At 52.4% G+C, this 15,929-nt stretch overlaps 5 protein-coding genes across 5 annotated transcripts; 1 reads left to right on the forward strand and 4 right to left on the reverse strand.

Annotated features, from left to right (window-relative positions):
• Positions 1 to 1,279: 1,279 nt before the first annotated feature.
• BZA05DRAFT_421297 (uncharacterized protein) lies at positions 1,280 to 2,362 on the forward strand (the record flags this gene model as incomplete). The annotated part of the gene is made up of 2 exons (XM_051485697.1): positions 1,280 to 1,624; positions 1,730 to 2,362. 2 exons carry the CDS (start codon positions 1,280 to 1,282, stop codon positions 2,360 to 2,362), a joined length of 978 nt encoding a protein of 325 aa, XP_051336433.1.
• A 707-nt stretch (positions 2,363 to 3,069) lies between these two features.
• BZA05DRAFT_447797 (uncharacterized protein) lies at positions 3,070 to 3,672 on the reverse strand (the record flags this gene model as incomplete). The annotated part of the gene is made up of 1 exon (XM_051487191.1): positions 3,070 to 3,672. One exon carries the CDS (start codon positions 3,670 to 3,672, stop codon positions 3,070 to 3,072), a length of 603 nt encoding a protein of 200 aa, XP_051336434.1.
• Positions 3,673 to 5,414: 1,742 nt separating this feature from the next.
• BZA05DRAFT_407797 (uncharacterized protein) lies at positions 5,415 to 6,742 on the reverse strand. Its single transcript, XM_051484655.1, has one exon. The coding sequence runs from the start codon at positions 6,579 to 6,581 to the stop codon at positions 5,484 to 5,486; it is 1,098 nt and encodes a 365-aa protein (XP_051336435.1). The 5' UTR covers positions 6,582 to 6,742; the 3' UTR covers positions 5,415 to 5,483.
• A 2,533-nt stretch (positions 6,743 to 9,275) lies between these two features.
• BZA05DRAFT_407800 (uncharacterized protein) lies at positions 9,276 to 10,129 on the reverse strand. The gene is made up of 2 exons (XM_051484656.1): positions 9,757 to 10,129; positions 9,276 to 9,702 (listed from the first exon to the last, which is right to left on the reverse strand). The coding sequence occupies exons 1-2, from the start codon at positions 10,066 to 10,068 to the stop codon at positions 9,661 to 9,663; spliced, it is 354 nt and encodes a 117-aa protein (XP_051336436.1). The 5' UTR covers positions 10,069 to 10,129; the 3' UTR covers positions 9,276 to 9,660.
• Positions 10,130 to 15,017: 4,888 nt separating this feature from the next.
• Positions 15,018 to 15,867, reverse strand: BZA05DRAFT_421301 (uncharacterized protein; the record flags this gene model as incomplete). Its single annotated transcript, XM_051485698.1, has 3 exons — positions 15,018 to 15,170; positions 15,235 to 15,405; positions 15,463 to 15,867. 3 exons carry the CDS (start codon positions 15,865 to 15,867, stop codon positions 15,018 to 15,020), a joined length of 729 nt encoding a protein of 242 aa, XP_051336437.1.
• Between the last annotated feature and the right edge of the window lie 62 nt (positions 15,868 to 15,929).

Below are 15,929 nucleotides of genomic sequence, written 5' to 3' on the forward strand. Positions count from 1 at the left end.
GTAGTAAATCTACAGCACGGGAAAAACCCCGCGTGGCCTAGCGGTCACGCACCCGGCGGAGTTAGCTTGGACACCGGTCCTGCTATCGGGGTTTCCAAGCCACCAACCTGGGGTGGTGAAGGTTTTTGGTTCGAGCCACGGTTCAGCTTTTTGTTTTGTTGAAGCATGATTGCTTTCGAGCTTTGTGGGTGATGGCAGATGATAACGATACGCGGAAGTGAGATGCTGCCTGCACGTTTTGTTTCAAAGCACGGTGGCGGACGACGAGAGGAGCTATAGTACATATCTACGCATTTCGTTCCAATACGCAGAGGCAGACGGGGAGAAAGAATACCAGCCAGTGTGAACAAGGGCTGAACGCGTAAGGGAATCGGAAACTTGGAATCTTGGAAACTTGGAAATCTTTGGAATCTTCGCAAATAGTTATTTTTTTTTATCTATCTATCGAAGAGGGGCTGAAAATTTTGGCTGGGTGCACTCGCACTTACAGTTAGATTACTCATCCTTGCGTCGGTCATTCTAGCCGATCCTCACCCAGCACACCTAACTCTGCACATCACTCCGCATGGCAGAAGAGGGTGTGCGGCAGCGCAGGGGATGCGAGCTGAAATCTTCCTCAGAGTCCAGATCTGCGGGGCACGTTGCGGGGTACCGGTAGTGGGGAAGCCGCACACCGGCGATAGTTGCGATAGATGCGAGCGACGAAGATAACTGGTCGCGACGCGATGCGATCGGCGGCGAATGTCATTTGTCTCGCTTGAGGAGAATGGAATGTCAGAAGCCCTCCACAGAGACCCTCTCCATTCGACACAGAAGCCCTCCACAGGGACTCTCTCCATTCGACACAGAAGCCCTCTCCACAGAGACCCTCTCCGTTCTCCACCGAAGAGAGAGACTCTCTCCATTCTCCACAGAGACCTTCTACATTCTCCAGTTCCAAACCCTCCCTTCAGTTCCCCACCACTGTCCTTCTCAGCGACGTTGTAGACTCTCAAGGTCAGTGCCAGCCTGCCCCCGTTCCCAGCGTCTTCTCATCGTCACCACAGCCAGCACGAAGCAGTTAACGTCCCCATCCACTAACATCATCCCATCAGACTTACACCGTCCTCCCCGCTCGACAGCCACAATTCAGGCCCCTCCCCTCCTTCGGTCCAATGTCGGAATGGAAGCTCCTCCGTTTCCCTCCCGCTCCACCGTCGAAATAGAAACCACTCCGTGTCTGCCCCTCAGCAATGTCGAAATTGAATCCCTCCCGCCCCTGCCCCCAAGCAAAGTCGAAATGGAGACCCTTCCGTGTCTCTCCCTCAGGAATGACACCACTCACATCCTGCCAACCGCGGAAACGCCTCCCAGCCCCACCACGATCGAATCGGAAACCGCTCTGCCTTTCACCTCGAGTCCGCAATGCCGCAGAAGGCGTCGTTCCACACTTCGCATCGAGCCATACGTCTGGAACAGCAACTATCTGGCCGTGATTGGTGCAATGCTCAGCTTCAATTTCGAAGTCACTCCACTCACTCCTCCGCAGGAGCTGATCGATGCCTTCATGAACACCACGTCCCCATACGGCGATTCCTCCACCCCAGGCTCCTTCGCAGCCGAGGTCGACGCCCGATTCCCCGGCGTACTTGGATACGTTGCGTGGAACGCTTACGACATCGCGCACCTCAACCCCTCGCCGGAGGAGATATGGATGCGCTAATCGATCTGTGCAACGCTGATCCATCAGACGCTTCACTGTCTTTGCGGTGACTTATATGAACTTCTGTTGCTCGTGGTCCTCCGGTATCACGACAATGAAGTCAGGTGGGAGGCCTGCGGACGCATCGGATCGCATGTCTGGCTCTTTGCTCCGCATCGCTGCAGGGCCAACTATGCGGAGGAGACGGCGTATGCGTTGTCCCTGACGCAGGAATTCATGGAACCGGGCCAGGAGGAGTTTGTTGCTTGTTTGGTGTCCGTGCGCTACGCAAAGGTGACGTTGGTCAGGATCACGGTTGCGAATGAATTCCTCGAAGTCCTCGAGCAGAGCAGAGTTCTGAAGGTTGGAGAGGCCATCAAACCTATTGGCGGAGTGCGGATCGAGGTGACGAAGGAGTATCGGATGGCGATCCAAAAGGATAGGGCGGAGTTCCTTGACATCCTGACCAGCCTTGCGATGGAAGCCGTCAAGATACAGAGAGAACTGGGTCAGATGCCCTGGGCTGCGTCGTGGCCGGCCAGGGAGGACGAAATATTCGTGGAGAGAGATGCCGGGCCGGCGGGGGAGACGAAGTATTCTTGGAAGCCGAGGTATTGGCGGAAGGAGAAGCAGAGATGGAAGGAGATGCCGAGCCAGCATGTTAGTCCGCTCGAGACATGAACTCGTGCACACGCACGGACATGGAACGACAAGACGTCGTGTCCGGGCTCGGTACCGGATTGGAGGAGAGATGGTTTTCCTCGCCTTATTTCTTATGTGCACTCTGCCTGTTGTCTCGGGAAGCCGCATCGGGCCGCTTAATGGCATTTGGGTCAGAGAGCGACGTCGAAGCGGGGTGTGCATTCTTTGCTGGGTCCCATTCCATTGAGGATTTAAACAAAAAGAAGAAAAAAAGAAAAAAAAAAGACTGACCGTTGGAGAAAATAGAAAAATTACTCGCCCACGATCGGGATTCCGATCAGCATGCGTCTTCGACCCGCCGACCACGAGCCCTGCCGTGTGCACCCCACACCTGTTCGGCAGGACCCAGCGGTTCTCTTCGCGAAGAATTTGTGATGAGTTGCAATCATTTCTCTTCACTTTTTCCCCGCCCTGATCCTCGGTCTCCGCAGCTGTGGATCGGAATATGTCTGCGAGTGGAACCCCATGCTGCCCTCTTTCCGCAATGTGGTCTAGATATGTCACTGTTCATTTACGAGCGGTAGTCACGGAAACTATACAAAGAGGCGATATTCCTCTGCGAAGCGAGTGTCAGGAAAGAAAGAAGAAAGTACCACCCATCATCTCAACTTTGCACATTATGTAACTCCCCCGTTTTTACAACCATTTTTTACACCACCCAGCCCGCAGCCGAAACGGCGCGGCGTCTAGTGGACGACGACACGCAGCTTTCCCTCACCACCGAAACGCATCTGGCCGCCCGCCCTATGCATACCCTTGTTGCCGCAGTACTTCTTGATCTCGAAGACAGCCCAGGCGATCTTCTTGCAGGTCATGGCGTACTGGTGGCCGCCGCACAGCGAGACCTCACCGCCCTTGTACTTCTCGAGACGCCGGCACTTGGAGCCGCCGGCGTTGTTCTGGTCGCAGGCGTGCTTGCGGTTCTCGAGCTTGGGGATTAGCTGGTCGATCTCCTCGAACGTCGGAGACGCGTGAGACGTCTTGCAGTCGACTGGGTTGACCGGGTGGTGCGGCGTCTCAAACGAATGCCAGGGCATGGTGGAGTTGCCCTGGTAGGTCAAGTTGCCCTGGGCGTCCTTGTCGGTCAAAAGAAAGGCGGTGTGCTCATAGCCCTGGTTGTCCTGGAGAGAGCGTGTCTCGGGAAGAGAGTGCTTGACGTCCATATCGCTCTCAACGCCGCCATTGGGAATGCCGGCTCCGATGGCGGCTCCTTCGGCCACGGCACCGAAGGTCGAGGCGACGGCGAAGGTCGAGACGACAGCGAAAAGGATGCTGGTGTGAAGACGCATTTTGAGCGGTGAGTTGTGGGTTGTCTTGACGAGAGAAAAGTATGTGCTGAGGAGATGAGGCCACGAGAAGCGGATGGAGAGGAGGACGAGAGGGGGGCGAGTAAAGGAGTAGTAATGGAGGAATCCAGACGGCTAAACATGTGAATCAAAAGCATAGGTTACAACCCCTATCTATACCACATTATCTACATTATGTTCATACCCTAATCGTGATTTTGATTTTGTTCCTAGCCTGATTATAACTTTCATATCGTTCTTATCCGGATCATGAGGTTTAGCTCTAGTCGGCTGGTGTCAGTGACTGGGCTGCTAGATCGATACTCCACGAGTTTTATACCTCACATGAGTTTAGTGGTTGGTTAGGTCACCTAAGAAATCATAGCCGTATGTTCACGAGCTCGAGAGTATATCCCGACGTATATCTACAAAGCAGACAATGGGTATTTCTCGAAGCAAATGGTCCTACCATGACATCCCCATCGAAACACGGTAGACTTCATCGAGTCCGCGTATGTATAAGGTTTGGTTTAACTTTCTGTGAGCTCTTCACGTTCAACCTGATCCTAGGAAGTACTGTATAGTGAAGGGGAGGGTAAAAAATACGCTGTGTGGCCGTACCGATACGGAAAAAAGCGTATCGATACGGTGCAAATACGTATTTTGACCGTATTTATACGCGCCTTCTGATAAAATACACGAGCGCTATCCCATTTCGCCAAAAACACAGTATTTCGGCCGTTTTTTTACCCCCCCCCCTTCACTATATAGTACGTAATGCTGCAACATTTCCTGTGAGGTTATCAAGGGAGAAACAAAACTCGCCTATTCCACGCTAGCTTAGCACCGTTGCTTTGCGTCTGGAGAGCTCGGAGATCTCTGTGTGAACATAGAGGTCCCTAGTAGAGCGCTCGCTTTGTCTACCACCATCACTATTTCCGTAAAAGAAACACCTATCATTATTGCGTCTAGTACATCACACTGTTCTTTATTCAAACATCCCACTATTTCCTTTGTCGGAGTTTCCGTGTGATAAATGATGAGCATGCTTCCAGCCAATCGGAACGTTTTGCGTGTATGAGTAAAATCCGTAGCATCTGGCATCAACGATATGAAGCCGAACGATTGTCACAGTTGCCGTCACATCCACCATGTGTAGTCTGGCAGGCCTCTCGTAAGTGAGCCGGGTGGTACTGTCACGTCGTCGGTGTGTTGTTATTGTCCATCGCTGGGTGGCAAGCCCACTGGCCGCCTAGGTAGGCCATCTGCTTCCGCGGCGGCCATCGGGTAAAATGATGAATATGGCTATCATATTGCCTTCATATTGTCCATATATCCACCCGCATCCATCGTCCCCCGCCCTGGCCAATACTGTACAGAAACCAATAAAACACTCCACGCCCGCCGAGAACTCAGTCTCCGCTGATTATCCAATAATGCACACCCGCTTCCTTCCCAGCGTGATCCTTCTCATCCCTGTACAGCAACCACTGAACACTCCAGACCCAGTGATACGCCCTCGACGCCGCTCCCGCAGTGATACGCGTATATGAAAGTGCAATAAAAGTCCTCAAGCACCCCCGTAGTTCATCGTGTCTCAAGCCTCACTAGGCGTCCCCAGGTTCTCCGTCGAAACCGACCCAACATTGTCAGTACTCTCGCATGAGTGTAAAACTGGGTGAGATCTTCCGTTCGAAAACAAACAAAAGAAGAGAAAAAAAAGAAAGAAAAAAAGATGAATTGGACCTCGACTCCTCGCCGCAATCGACCGTCTTACTCCCGCCAAAAACTTCGCAATCCCTGATTGCCGTAGTTTATAGCCTGCGAGGCCGGGTGCCTGGCTCCGATCGTGGCGGCTTGGTCTCCCAGAACATGCGCTCCGTGCTGGCCATCAGTGACGCGTTCGCCTTTGGGTGCAGAAACTTGGAGCTAGCCAGTCGTGACGGCTTCGAACATCGGAACAAACACCTGGAGCTAGCCATCGGTGACGCCGTCGAGCAATCTGACCGAGCCGCTTCGGGATGAGCTTGCTGGGATACAGGTGTGTGGAGATCGGTGCTGATCGGCTTTGAAGACTGACAGGACCCGATTGACTCTGAGGACCCGACGGCATTCGTGGCCGAGATCGACTTCAACCTTGCAACAAACTTAGAGGACCCGTCCGACTCCGATGACACAACAGCATACAAGGCCGCGATCGAGTTCAACCTTCCAACAGATTCCGCTCGCCCACACTCCAAGGTATGTGTTGACTGGAATTTTGGTCCCCTGACGGTCCGTGACCCGAGCTTGGTCGTCATGCTGAGACCCGTTGAATAATCGATAGTACCGGTGGTGATCCTCCAGGTCCGCCTATTGTCTACGAAGCCGTTTCTGCGAGACTCCACCTCTTGTTCATCTCCTTTCCCCTCTCCTCCATCGGTGCAACATTGCTTCCTCGTCTGACTGACGTCCGCATCGACTGGAAACCTCTTCAATACATCTTGCCCTTCCTCCTCTTGCTCACTACATTTGCTATCTTCCCCCACTTTCCACTCTCCTATATCTTCCCTTCCCCTCTCATCCTTCCATCCCTCTAAATCCTTCCAATGATCTTCATCATCTTCTCCCGCCATGGCATCCTCCACATGCTCCTCTCCTACCTGCTCCCGGCCATCATCCTCATACTCCCGCTCCTCCTCTGGTATGGTCTCCAACCGAGCGGTCACCCTATGAGCAACACGCGCGCCGAACCGATTGAACCGTATCTTCCAGGTAAGCTCCATCTGCTGCCACCGCTGTCTCTTCCTCTCTACCCTCTCCATACCCTGCAGGTGGGGCTCGTGGTATTCCGGCCATCGCTGTCGATATTCCGCTAGCCGTCGGGAAAACCTATCGGATTTCGTGCGAGGTCGGTCAGCGTGGGAGGTCATTGTGGATGGTGGGCGTGGAGATTGTTCGGTGTGATTTGGTTCGGGTATTGATTCTGTTCGAGGTGTAAGGGGGCTCGTGGTGTTGGTGTGTGTGCGGAGTCGGAATATGGCTTCTTAGATGTTGATGATGTGTGTGGAGAGTAAGAAAATTTATGGCCTGTTCAATGTCCGTGTTGTGTGCAGGGTGAGACAATGTATGGCCGGTCAAACGTTTATCCGGCCGTAGCCTGATGGGGCTGAGGCTAGGCCCAATAGTCGCCAGCCACAAAGCCTTGGCCAAACCTCCGACACACAACCATCGGCCCAATCCCCCAACCCAACCAACACCAGCCGCGGCCACGAACAACGCAACGAAACAAAGGGAAGACTGAGATCGACAATCTCTCGTAGTAAGTAGTGAAGATTCAGAGCGGACGACGGGGAATATTGCTGACCGTGAGATGACGGGCTTAGCGATGTTGTGGTGTTATGCTCTCCGACCGTTGGACCGGCCGGTACCAACAAACGAACCATCTCCGAAACTCGGCGCCGATGCGTGATGGTCAATATAGTCTCCTACAGAGATGCAAAAGCTTGACTGGTCACGGTATGTACGAGTGCTACCTGTTTGGCTGCGGATAATTGGGTTGACGGAGTGTCTAGGGAACGCGAACCCTCACAAGTCACCTCGTCGCAGACAGCCCGCACGGAGAGTAGCGGACTCCACTGAGGATGATGATCCCAAGAAACTGTTCGATCTGGAAGTGGTCGGCCTCCAAGTCCAGGAGGATCGCAGCGGGGAAGCCAACAGCCCCACCACCAGCCTCAATACCGTCACCAGCCCGGCTCAGCGAGTATCCCCGTTACTATTGTTACTTTTGAGTGACACAACACGACCGGGTCCGGCAGGATATCTGCAATTCATCGCAGGCAATCGCACCGTCAAGTGCGGCATTATAATCCAATGAAAAGAGATACCAGTCCCCCGGGTAAAAGACCACCGTTTCGGGGCCGATGACTTTCCATGTGCCTGCCCCACAACTTTCATTTAGAGTACGGTACTGAAGGAAAATCATACTAATCCGAGTGACATCAGCGGGTAATCTACGTGTGGATGATAACGCTTCACGGCAAACGGGACAAATAGGTTGTGCCCCAAGCGAACGGAGCGCCGCTCGTTTGCGCTCAGCTGCACAGACTGAGCCCGCATGAGACCTAGCATCACGAGCAGGAGGGGGTTTCAACATTCTCGAGAATATACACGACGCACGGATCGTCAATCTATGCATATCGACGAGCATGAATCGGCCAGCCTCAACACCCCCAAAAGGCAGCGAAGATCCAAGTGCATCGGACTACCCCAATTCGATACCATCTGCCTCCTGACTGGGTCAAATTTGCGCACACTCAAAAAAAGCAAGGTGGAAACCCCACTCTCAGAAAGCGAACTTCGACAACCCTTGTGACGCCACATTCACCGCGGAATGTTGATCCATCAGCCGCACCACTCGCAAGTGTCGGCCTGAAAATAGCACTTTCACCCTGGCTTGCCACTTGGATCGCGTCAGGCCGTGCACAATTCGCGTCCGAGCTTCCAGCTGTCGAAGTCCAAGTAGCCCCGGAGAAGTGGAAGCCGCGTCCGTGAATGAACCGTCTGAAAAGTCTGTCCGAAAAAATTCGAAGTTTCCTCGAGCGATCCAGCTCCTTCACCGACTCGTGTGCAAATCTTCCGCTACTACGTCGTTGGTAGGCGTATTTCTCCCGGATATCATTGGATCTTGCTAAAGTTTCTTAGGCAACTGACATCATATATTTTGAGTACTTGATGCCATCCTCGACTCGCCACCCTACCGTGAAGGATACACGCTTCTGAGACATGGGGTCTACCTCTCCCGTGGTGAATGTCCACGAGTGTGCGATACTTCATAACTACATACGGGATGTTAGCTTCTCGCTCGTGCGGGATCCATATTTTGAAGGGCGTGTGCACAAAAGCAACAACAAAGTTTTGGGAGGGTGGGTGACGTGTGACGGGGGGTGGTGTAGGCCATCGATGCGCTTGCTGCGTGTCAGCATTCTCATGTAGCCGGCTATACAGCACTTATCGTGACAACTCACACACGGGAAACTCCTGCCATCTGGCACCCTTCACAGCATATTTGGCCCACGAATCTGGACATGCACTCAGATGCAGAGTATCGTCGATATCATTTGGTTTCTCGTTCACGGAATAATCCGTTTATTAAGCGCGGAAAAACAAAACATTGCGACATGGGTCTGAAGGGAAAGGTGACCGTGTTTCAGACGAGACCAGGGCCACCGAGTGCTGTTCTGCCGAAGATCTCGCGGCCCGTGACCACATATCCATCTGCAATGCTGCGAGCGTCAGAAGATCCGGAAGTTGGAACATCAGCACAACTCAGCAGTCGGACAAGCGGGAACTCCAATGGAATCGCTATGATCGCAAACAGGATTTCCTTGTGTTTTGGATGCAACCTCAAAAGACGAGTGCATAGCAAATACACCGCCTACTTACCGTTCTAGACACCGGCTATACGCCCCTCTGCATCATGTGGCCGCAGGCCGGATTGCAGTGGCACCTATGGACATATTGGCATGCATATCATCCTCCGGCACTATAGGCGTCTGGCGACAGAGGAGACGCCACGGCCGTAGCCAAGCGTGATCCTGCGCTGGCAGCCGACTACAAAAGTGGTCCCCTACCCCGAACCCAAAGATGACATCTCAGTTCCTTCTGACTACCACTCTCACCAGACCGTGTCCTCCTCAAACCCGCCCATCCGCTTGTTGCTCCGACCTGTCCATCCGTTTATTTTTCCGACCCGTCCATGCGTTTATTTCTCCGATCCGTCTATCCGTTTACTTCTCCGACCAGTCCATCCGGTTACCTCTCAGATCCGTCCATCTGTTCCTCCTCTGACCCACGCCGTTTACTCCAGTTTCATCTCCACTATCGCAAGTGCTGTACGCCAGTTTTGTCGCGTCACATAGTCAACACAGTCAACAACCTACGTATCCCAACATGCTGACCAGCGCCGAAGATTTCCTTCCGTGGTCTCTCTGTTTTCGGAGCGTTGTATTAGATGGCGAGGTCGGAGGTGTTGCGAAGGTACCGGAGCCTGTAGGTCGCAGCTGCCATATGCTCTTTAGTCGCAGTGGCGTTGAACTTGCTTAGCGTCGATACCGTGGATGCGAGATCAGGACGTGTCGCAAGCATTAGCCACATGAGACTACCGACCATCGATTGGTATCTGCGTTGCTGGTCCGCATTCAGTGCTGCCGTTGGGTCGGGGTTGTTCGTTGGGTCGAGTTTGCGAAGCCGACTTCCAGTTGTTTGGGAGATCCAATGGCCGTTGCGATCGGAGAGCCCGTACTCAGCAAGGAATTGATGAACGGCCCGTTGCTTGTGAATGTGGAGGATGCAGTTCTGACGGTCGGGTTCGATGTCTATTCCGAGAAAGCACTGGACGGGACCGAGATCTGTCATCTTGCACTTCTTATTGAGTAGGGCTTTCAGTGTCGTCACTGTTGCGACCGATGGCGACAAGATCAGGATGTCATCGACGTAGAGTAGTATGATCGCGTGATCAGATACTGCCGGTGCGGTGTGGTCCGGTTCCCGCTGTGTCTCATCCGTTATGTAGACGTTGGGATCGTACTCGCAGCGCCGGAGCCCAAGTGATCTGAGAAACTTGTCAATGTGCTAATACCGGAGTCTGGGGGCTTGTTTGAGTCCGTAGAGGGATTTCCTGAGTTTTCAAACCATCGCTCCACCTGGCGCGTCAACACCTTCGGTCGTGGCCATATAGACATCTCCGTCAACTTCCGGGTTTAGGAAAGCGGTGACAACATCCATCTGGTCTATCTCCCAGTCATGGATGGCGGCAAGAGCTAGTAACATCCTGAGGCTCTGCAACTTGGCAACTGGAGCGAATGTTTCATCGAAGTCCACTCCAGCCAGTTGCTCAAAGCCCCGGATGACAAGTCTTGCCTTGTACCGAACCCCGTCCCCGGGCAGCTGCTTGGTCTTAAAGACTCACTTGGGGCTTATAGGTTTCACACCTGTTGGAACGTCTTCCAACGGTATGTGGTCCTATGTCGAGTTCTCGGTCAATGACCGCAGTTGCTCGTCGACAGCTGCGGCCCGCTTCTAGCCGAGCCTCGGATTGCTGGTTCCACCCTGATCTGGTAGGCAACCGCGCTTGGTCTCTTCCGAAGATTGTATCTGTCGGGACATTGCGGCTTGCCAGACATGGTCGACACTGTCTTGTCTTCCACCCGGGTGATCTCGATCGTCCCGACACTGTCGGGCGTGATAGCCGCGAACTCAGAGTCTAGTAGGTGGCCGGCATCGTCCTCAATTGTAAAATCTGTTTCAAACTCAAAGTTTGCATCGGTGCCGGCGTCTGCACTGGCGTCGCCAGTTTCGGGTTCGTCCCAACGTACGTTCGAGGCTATGCGGTGGAGTGGCGGAAGTGTCCTGTACGCCCAGCATCCAAAGCGTCGAAGATGTATGACTTCGGGTGCGTATCCGTGCAGTTTCTCGTAGGGTGACATGCCGTTGTTGGCCGAGGTAGGGCTTCGGGCGTGCAGATAGGAGACATTTTCCATGCTGTCATGCCGGAGAGATACGTAGTTAGCACAGCGGACTGTCGGGGTCATCATCACTGCGGGGTAGTCCCACCGAAGGGGATTGCCCCTAATGTATCGATGCACACCGTGTAGTATGGTAGAATCGATGATCGTCCACCGATGACAGACCTATGTTGTCACTCCTCCTTCTTCGTATGTAACCACCCCCGGCCCCCACCGTCTCGTCCCTCCTATCCAATCGCTCGCTACGCTTCCCATTCGCGCGATCGCCAAGGGACAAGGCAAACTCCCGCATCTTCTATCTTGTTGCACGTTAGCCTTTGAGTGGTGATGACATGCGCCATCGCCGTCGCCGTCGCCGTCGCCATCCACCAGAGGTCCTGAGCTGGTATGATGTATCTGACGCAGGCGTCGGCACAGCGGTTGAACACGGTTATCTCAGGGACCTATTACAGTCACGTCCTAGAATACTGGATACTATCATGAGAGTAGTGAGAGGGGATTTGAGTAATACTCGCAAGCACGGTGCACTCCCGCTGCATCCAGCAGTGCACGGTAATGTGGTTACCCCGATGGCATCTCTAGTAACAAAGACGCAGCCCTGCCAAACGCAACACCAATACGCACACGAGCTAGTACTCCTTTCCATCCGTAAAAACAACTAGTCTATCGATAAATGGAATCTGCAGACTGGGTCCAGTTGCAAAATTCCGAGTGATATATCATGGTGAACATCACCCAAGTGATAAATTCAACGAGTGATAATTGAATGAGATCAAGCACGAGAGAGAGAGAGTCAATTCAATTGTCGTATACAGCCTCGATAGATTTCAGCGGCGATCTGACCTTCTCAGTGATGCCAATCACGATAGTTTATCGCAAACAGGTGATCTCGTGGGCGAGTTATATTTACAAGACGGGAATTACGCAAATCATATTGTGAGCTAGTGATAAGCATGACGTGCACGAGTGATGCATAAAGACGAGAGTGACGTGTCATGTATGTCCCTAGGTAATATAGTGGACGTGTGACCGATGTAACGTGATCGAGCGATGCAATGTGCAACAAGTTTTTTTTTGTTTCATCATCGTAGCATTCGACCTTTGCAGATCATGGCTGTATACAAACATCCAGTTCCACCCCACTGTCGCCGACCGTTGGCGGAGAGCTCAATGTAAAATACCAGGTCAAAGGTTTTTGTACACCTCCCCAACAGCGCCACAACACAACAAACATATAGCTCTCTAACACAACAACCACAGATTAGAAAGTGGTAATAATGGAAATATATCATGAATACATACTAATAAAGCGTCAACGAGACTTCCAGCTATCTAGGCTGATTATTGTATGCAAGGTAGGGTGGCTTGGCGGATTTCCCTTTCATGGAGGCAGGTCATTTCCCGCCAAAGATACAGCAACCATAAGGTAGTATAAAAATATGTGGACCATGAGAAGGTCTCCTAAGGCAGGTATAGAACCTTAATCGAAACGAGCAAATAATTCTGAGTTGTTGTGGTTGAATAATGCAGTATGGGAGAGAAGATGGTGTTGAAACTGGTTTTCTCGCGATAATTTTCTATGGGGGCCCCATACAAAATCCGAAATCATTCTCCAACGCGTACACAACACCATACCATACGCCACCAGTCCGGAGCAAAGTTGTCAGAATTCTTATATGTGATGCATCTTGCGATTCTAAAGCTTCTATGAAAGACTCGATGTTTTTCCACCACGTGAAGGGTGTGTTTTGGTTAATTGAAATTGGGCATTTTTGGTTCTGGGAAAGAAGCAGGTTATCGTCTCTACCGAGCAGCATAGCCTTGCGAGAAGCTGAAGTAACTTTCGAAGCTCCAGAAGCTCCACGAGCAGAAGCCGAAGTCGAAGCTCTAGGAGCAGAAGCCAAGTCGAAGCTCTAGGAGTAGAAGCCAAGGTCCAAGCTCCAGTGGTAGAAGCCGAAGTCGAAGCCCCAGCAGCAGAAGCCGAAGTCGAAACTCAAGTTGCAGAAGCCGAAGCTCCAGGGGCAGGAGCACTAATGTTTCCCGCATGATAGAGGTTGGTGCGTTCCTTGTAGGCCTTCTTCATAGCCACTCTCCTCTTCTCCCTCAACGTTCTTGTCGCTGGCTGCGTAAGTTGTTAGGCAGTTATCGCAATGTTGCGGAGTCGGATGGTCGGGTGGAAGGAGAGGAACGACGAGGAAAGGCTGCGGCGGGCGTTCGAGAAGCAGAAGGTGATCGCGGTTTGGTTGACTGCGTTGATCAGCTCAGACGGCGGTGTGCGAAGGGGGAGTTGGAGCCCGAAAATTACGATTGTACTGATCGCTGGAAGGTTGTCCTGGTTCGGATCGGAGGGCCCGTCGCCGCGAGAAGATGCTTGTTGCACGTTTGCTGTTGGATGTGCCTGGAGTGGTGGAGACCTTGGTGTCGGAGACGGGTTGATGAGGGCTAATTGGAGGTCGGTGGGGGTGAACGGGATGATGATGGTTCGAAGAGCTTCAATGGGGTCGATGAGGGAAGATTTTGACGTCCATCTCGCAAGCTGTAGAGTGTGACGCCCTTCACAGGTTCAACTCTTTCGCGCCTCGCTACCGCGTCTCAAAAACGATACCTACCTGCATACCTTCATACCTTATGCAGTGGGTATATACCACCATACCTTATGGAGTACACGTGGTTCCAAGTTTGTACATCGACATCAACCACAGCTTCAAGCTCCCTCCGTGCCAGCTAGAGAATGCCGTCAGTTTGAAGCTGAGAAACACAGATGATTGCTTTTCACCGCCCGAACCCCTCTTGTTCTCAGATACCCGAAGAGATAAATGTTCAACAGGGACGGTAACCGTGGGGTTACAAAGGGTCCGGGAGGAATGTTGATGGTATCGGGGTGTATCTCGGGGCCGGATCAAGGAGTTTTATCCCCATCTTCGACGTGGCTGCTTTGCTGGAAGTATAGAATACTGGTATGTTTTGGCTGGATGTTTTATATTTACCAAAGTTCATTCTGCACCTAACGCTCATGTATTCCAACTCGGATTACCCACTTTCCGTAAGTTTTCAGCTGGCAGTTAAGATTATGGCAATAACTTCAAAATTCGTTTCATTATCCAACCCTATATTCGTCGCATTAATCAAGGCGACCCCGTAGTCACCAGTTGCAATCGCATGGTCATATTTCATCACTCGTCGTCGATCCGCAGAATGACTCCATCAATCCTTCACAATGACTCCATCAATCCTCCACAATGACTCCATCAATCCTTCAGAGTGACTCCGTCAATTCGGCAGAATGACTCCATCAATCCGGCAGAATGACTTGGTCTGTCATACCTAATGACTATCTAGGCCGTTCAACAAACTTTCAGACGATGACCAGGCCGGAGTGCGAAAAGGCAAATCGTGATGGATTATTGCTGTGTTGGGGGAAGTCGGGAGGTCAAAGACGGTAAAACGGATGACGGGTATCTAGCTAGGTGGTCGTTTCGTTAACAACATCTCAGACCGATAGGAAACACAGTAGTGGTATTGTTCAAGGTTCTTCGTCAGACTGGAACTGATGGACAGCTGACATCTATGGACCGGGCGGGCAAGGACGGCCGTTTAGCGACCTAGTGTGAGGATTGTATAGTATCCACGTGCTGACACGGAGAGCCGAAACATCTTGACTCAGAACGGATATGTGTGGAGGCTCAGGAACTTTCCAAAGCAAGGGTGAAGGAAACATTGCAATTCGTATTTCCACGGAGCATAAGAAAAAGACAACAGCCAAAGATACACGAAAGGAGAGACAGAGTTAAGAGAAGAACAATCAGTACTCGTGGCGCCGGAAACTGTATCTTCAGGCCATCATACTATACCGTTGCTCTCGTGGTTGTTCAAAGCCGCTGCAAACGAGTAGCCGTCGTTCAACTCCTGACTGAGATCCCTCAGCACATATCCGCCACCGAAGATGCCGTCAAGCACACCCTGACCTTCCATGCGGCCCACGTTGCGAGGGATCTGTTCGAAATTAAATCTTCTGGTTTGGAGCATCTCCAGTGTTCAGAGGGACATTAAGGCTTACAGTCGCCATGATCTTTTTCATCTCCACAACCGCATCGTCCTTGACCGTCTTGGGGCGAATACCGTAACTGCGGATGTTGGAAGTGTGATCGGGGCGTCTGAGTCGATAGCCGCCATAGAAGACAGCGTCCAGGACCTTCTGAGCCTGGGCGAGATGGACTTCCCGGGGCACCTGCTGTCAATTAACACTGCAGGCATTGAGCAAGCTCCACGCTTTGACAGCACATACCGTGAGCTCGACTTCAATCCTTTCCGGCGACTTAAGCCGATCGACGAAACGAATAGCCGGCATCTCAAAATAGTACTCCTCTTCTTCGATTCTGGTCGCGGGCATCGCGGGCAAGGTCAAGGTTTTCTGCATGCTGCCCGAGCGTTGGAAGTGCGAGCTGAACTGGCGCCGGAAACTCTCGATGCTCATGCGGGAACGCTTCTCGGCGTGGTGGCGGTGATCCCCGGTGTCAGAGCGGCCGCTGCCCATACTGAGAATGTCACCCAGGACGCTTTCCAAGTGCGGGCGTGATGGTTTCGCTTCGACAGCCTCGCGTGTAGCACTTGGAGTGAGCGACGGCATTAGCGCCGCAAGGGCTTCCACACACCGCCGCTTGCGGGAAATCATCGACTGGAGAGCTGACATGATGTCACAGAAGGTGGAGTATAAGCTCGCGGTTGGATTGTCGCTCGGGGTTGCGTCGTTGC

This window comes from Tricharina praecox, assembly GCF_024521635.1.
Source record: "Tricharina praecox strain CBS 144465 chromosome Unknown BZA05scaffold_26, whole genome shotgun sequence".
Lineage (NCBI taxonomy): Eukaryota > Fungi > Ascomycota > Pezizomycetes > Pezizales > Pyronemataceae > Tricharina > Tricharina praecox.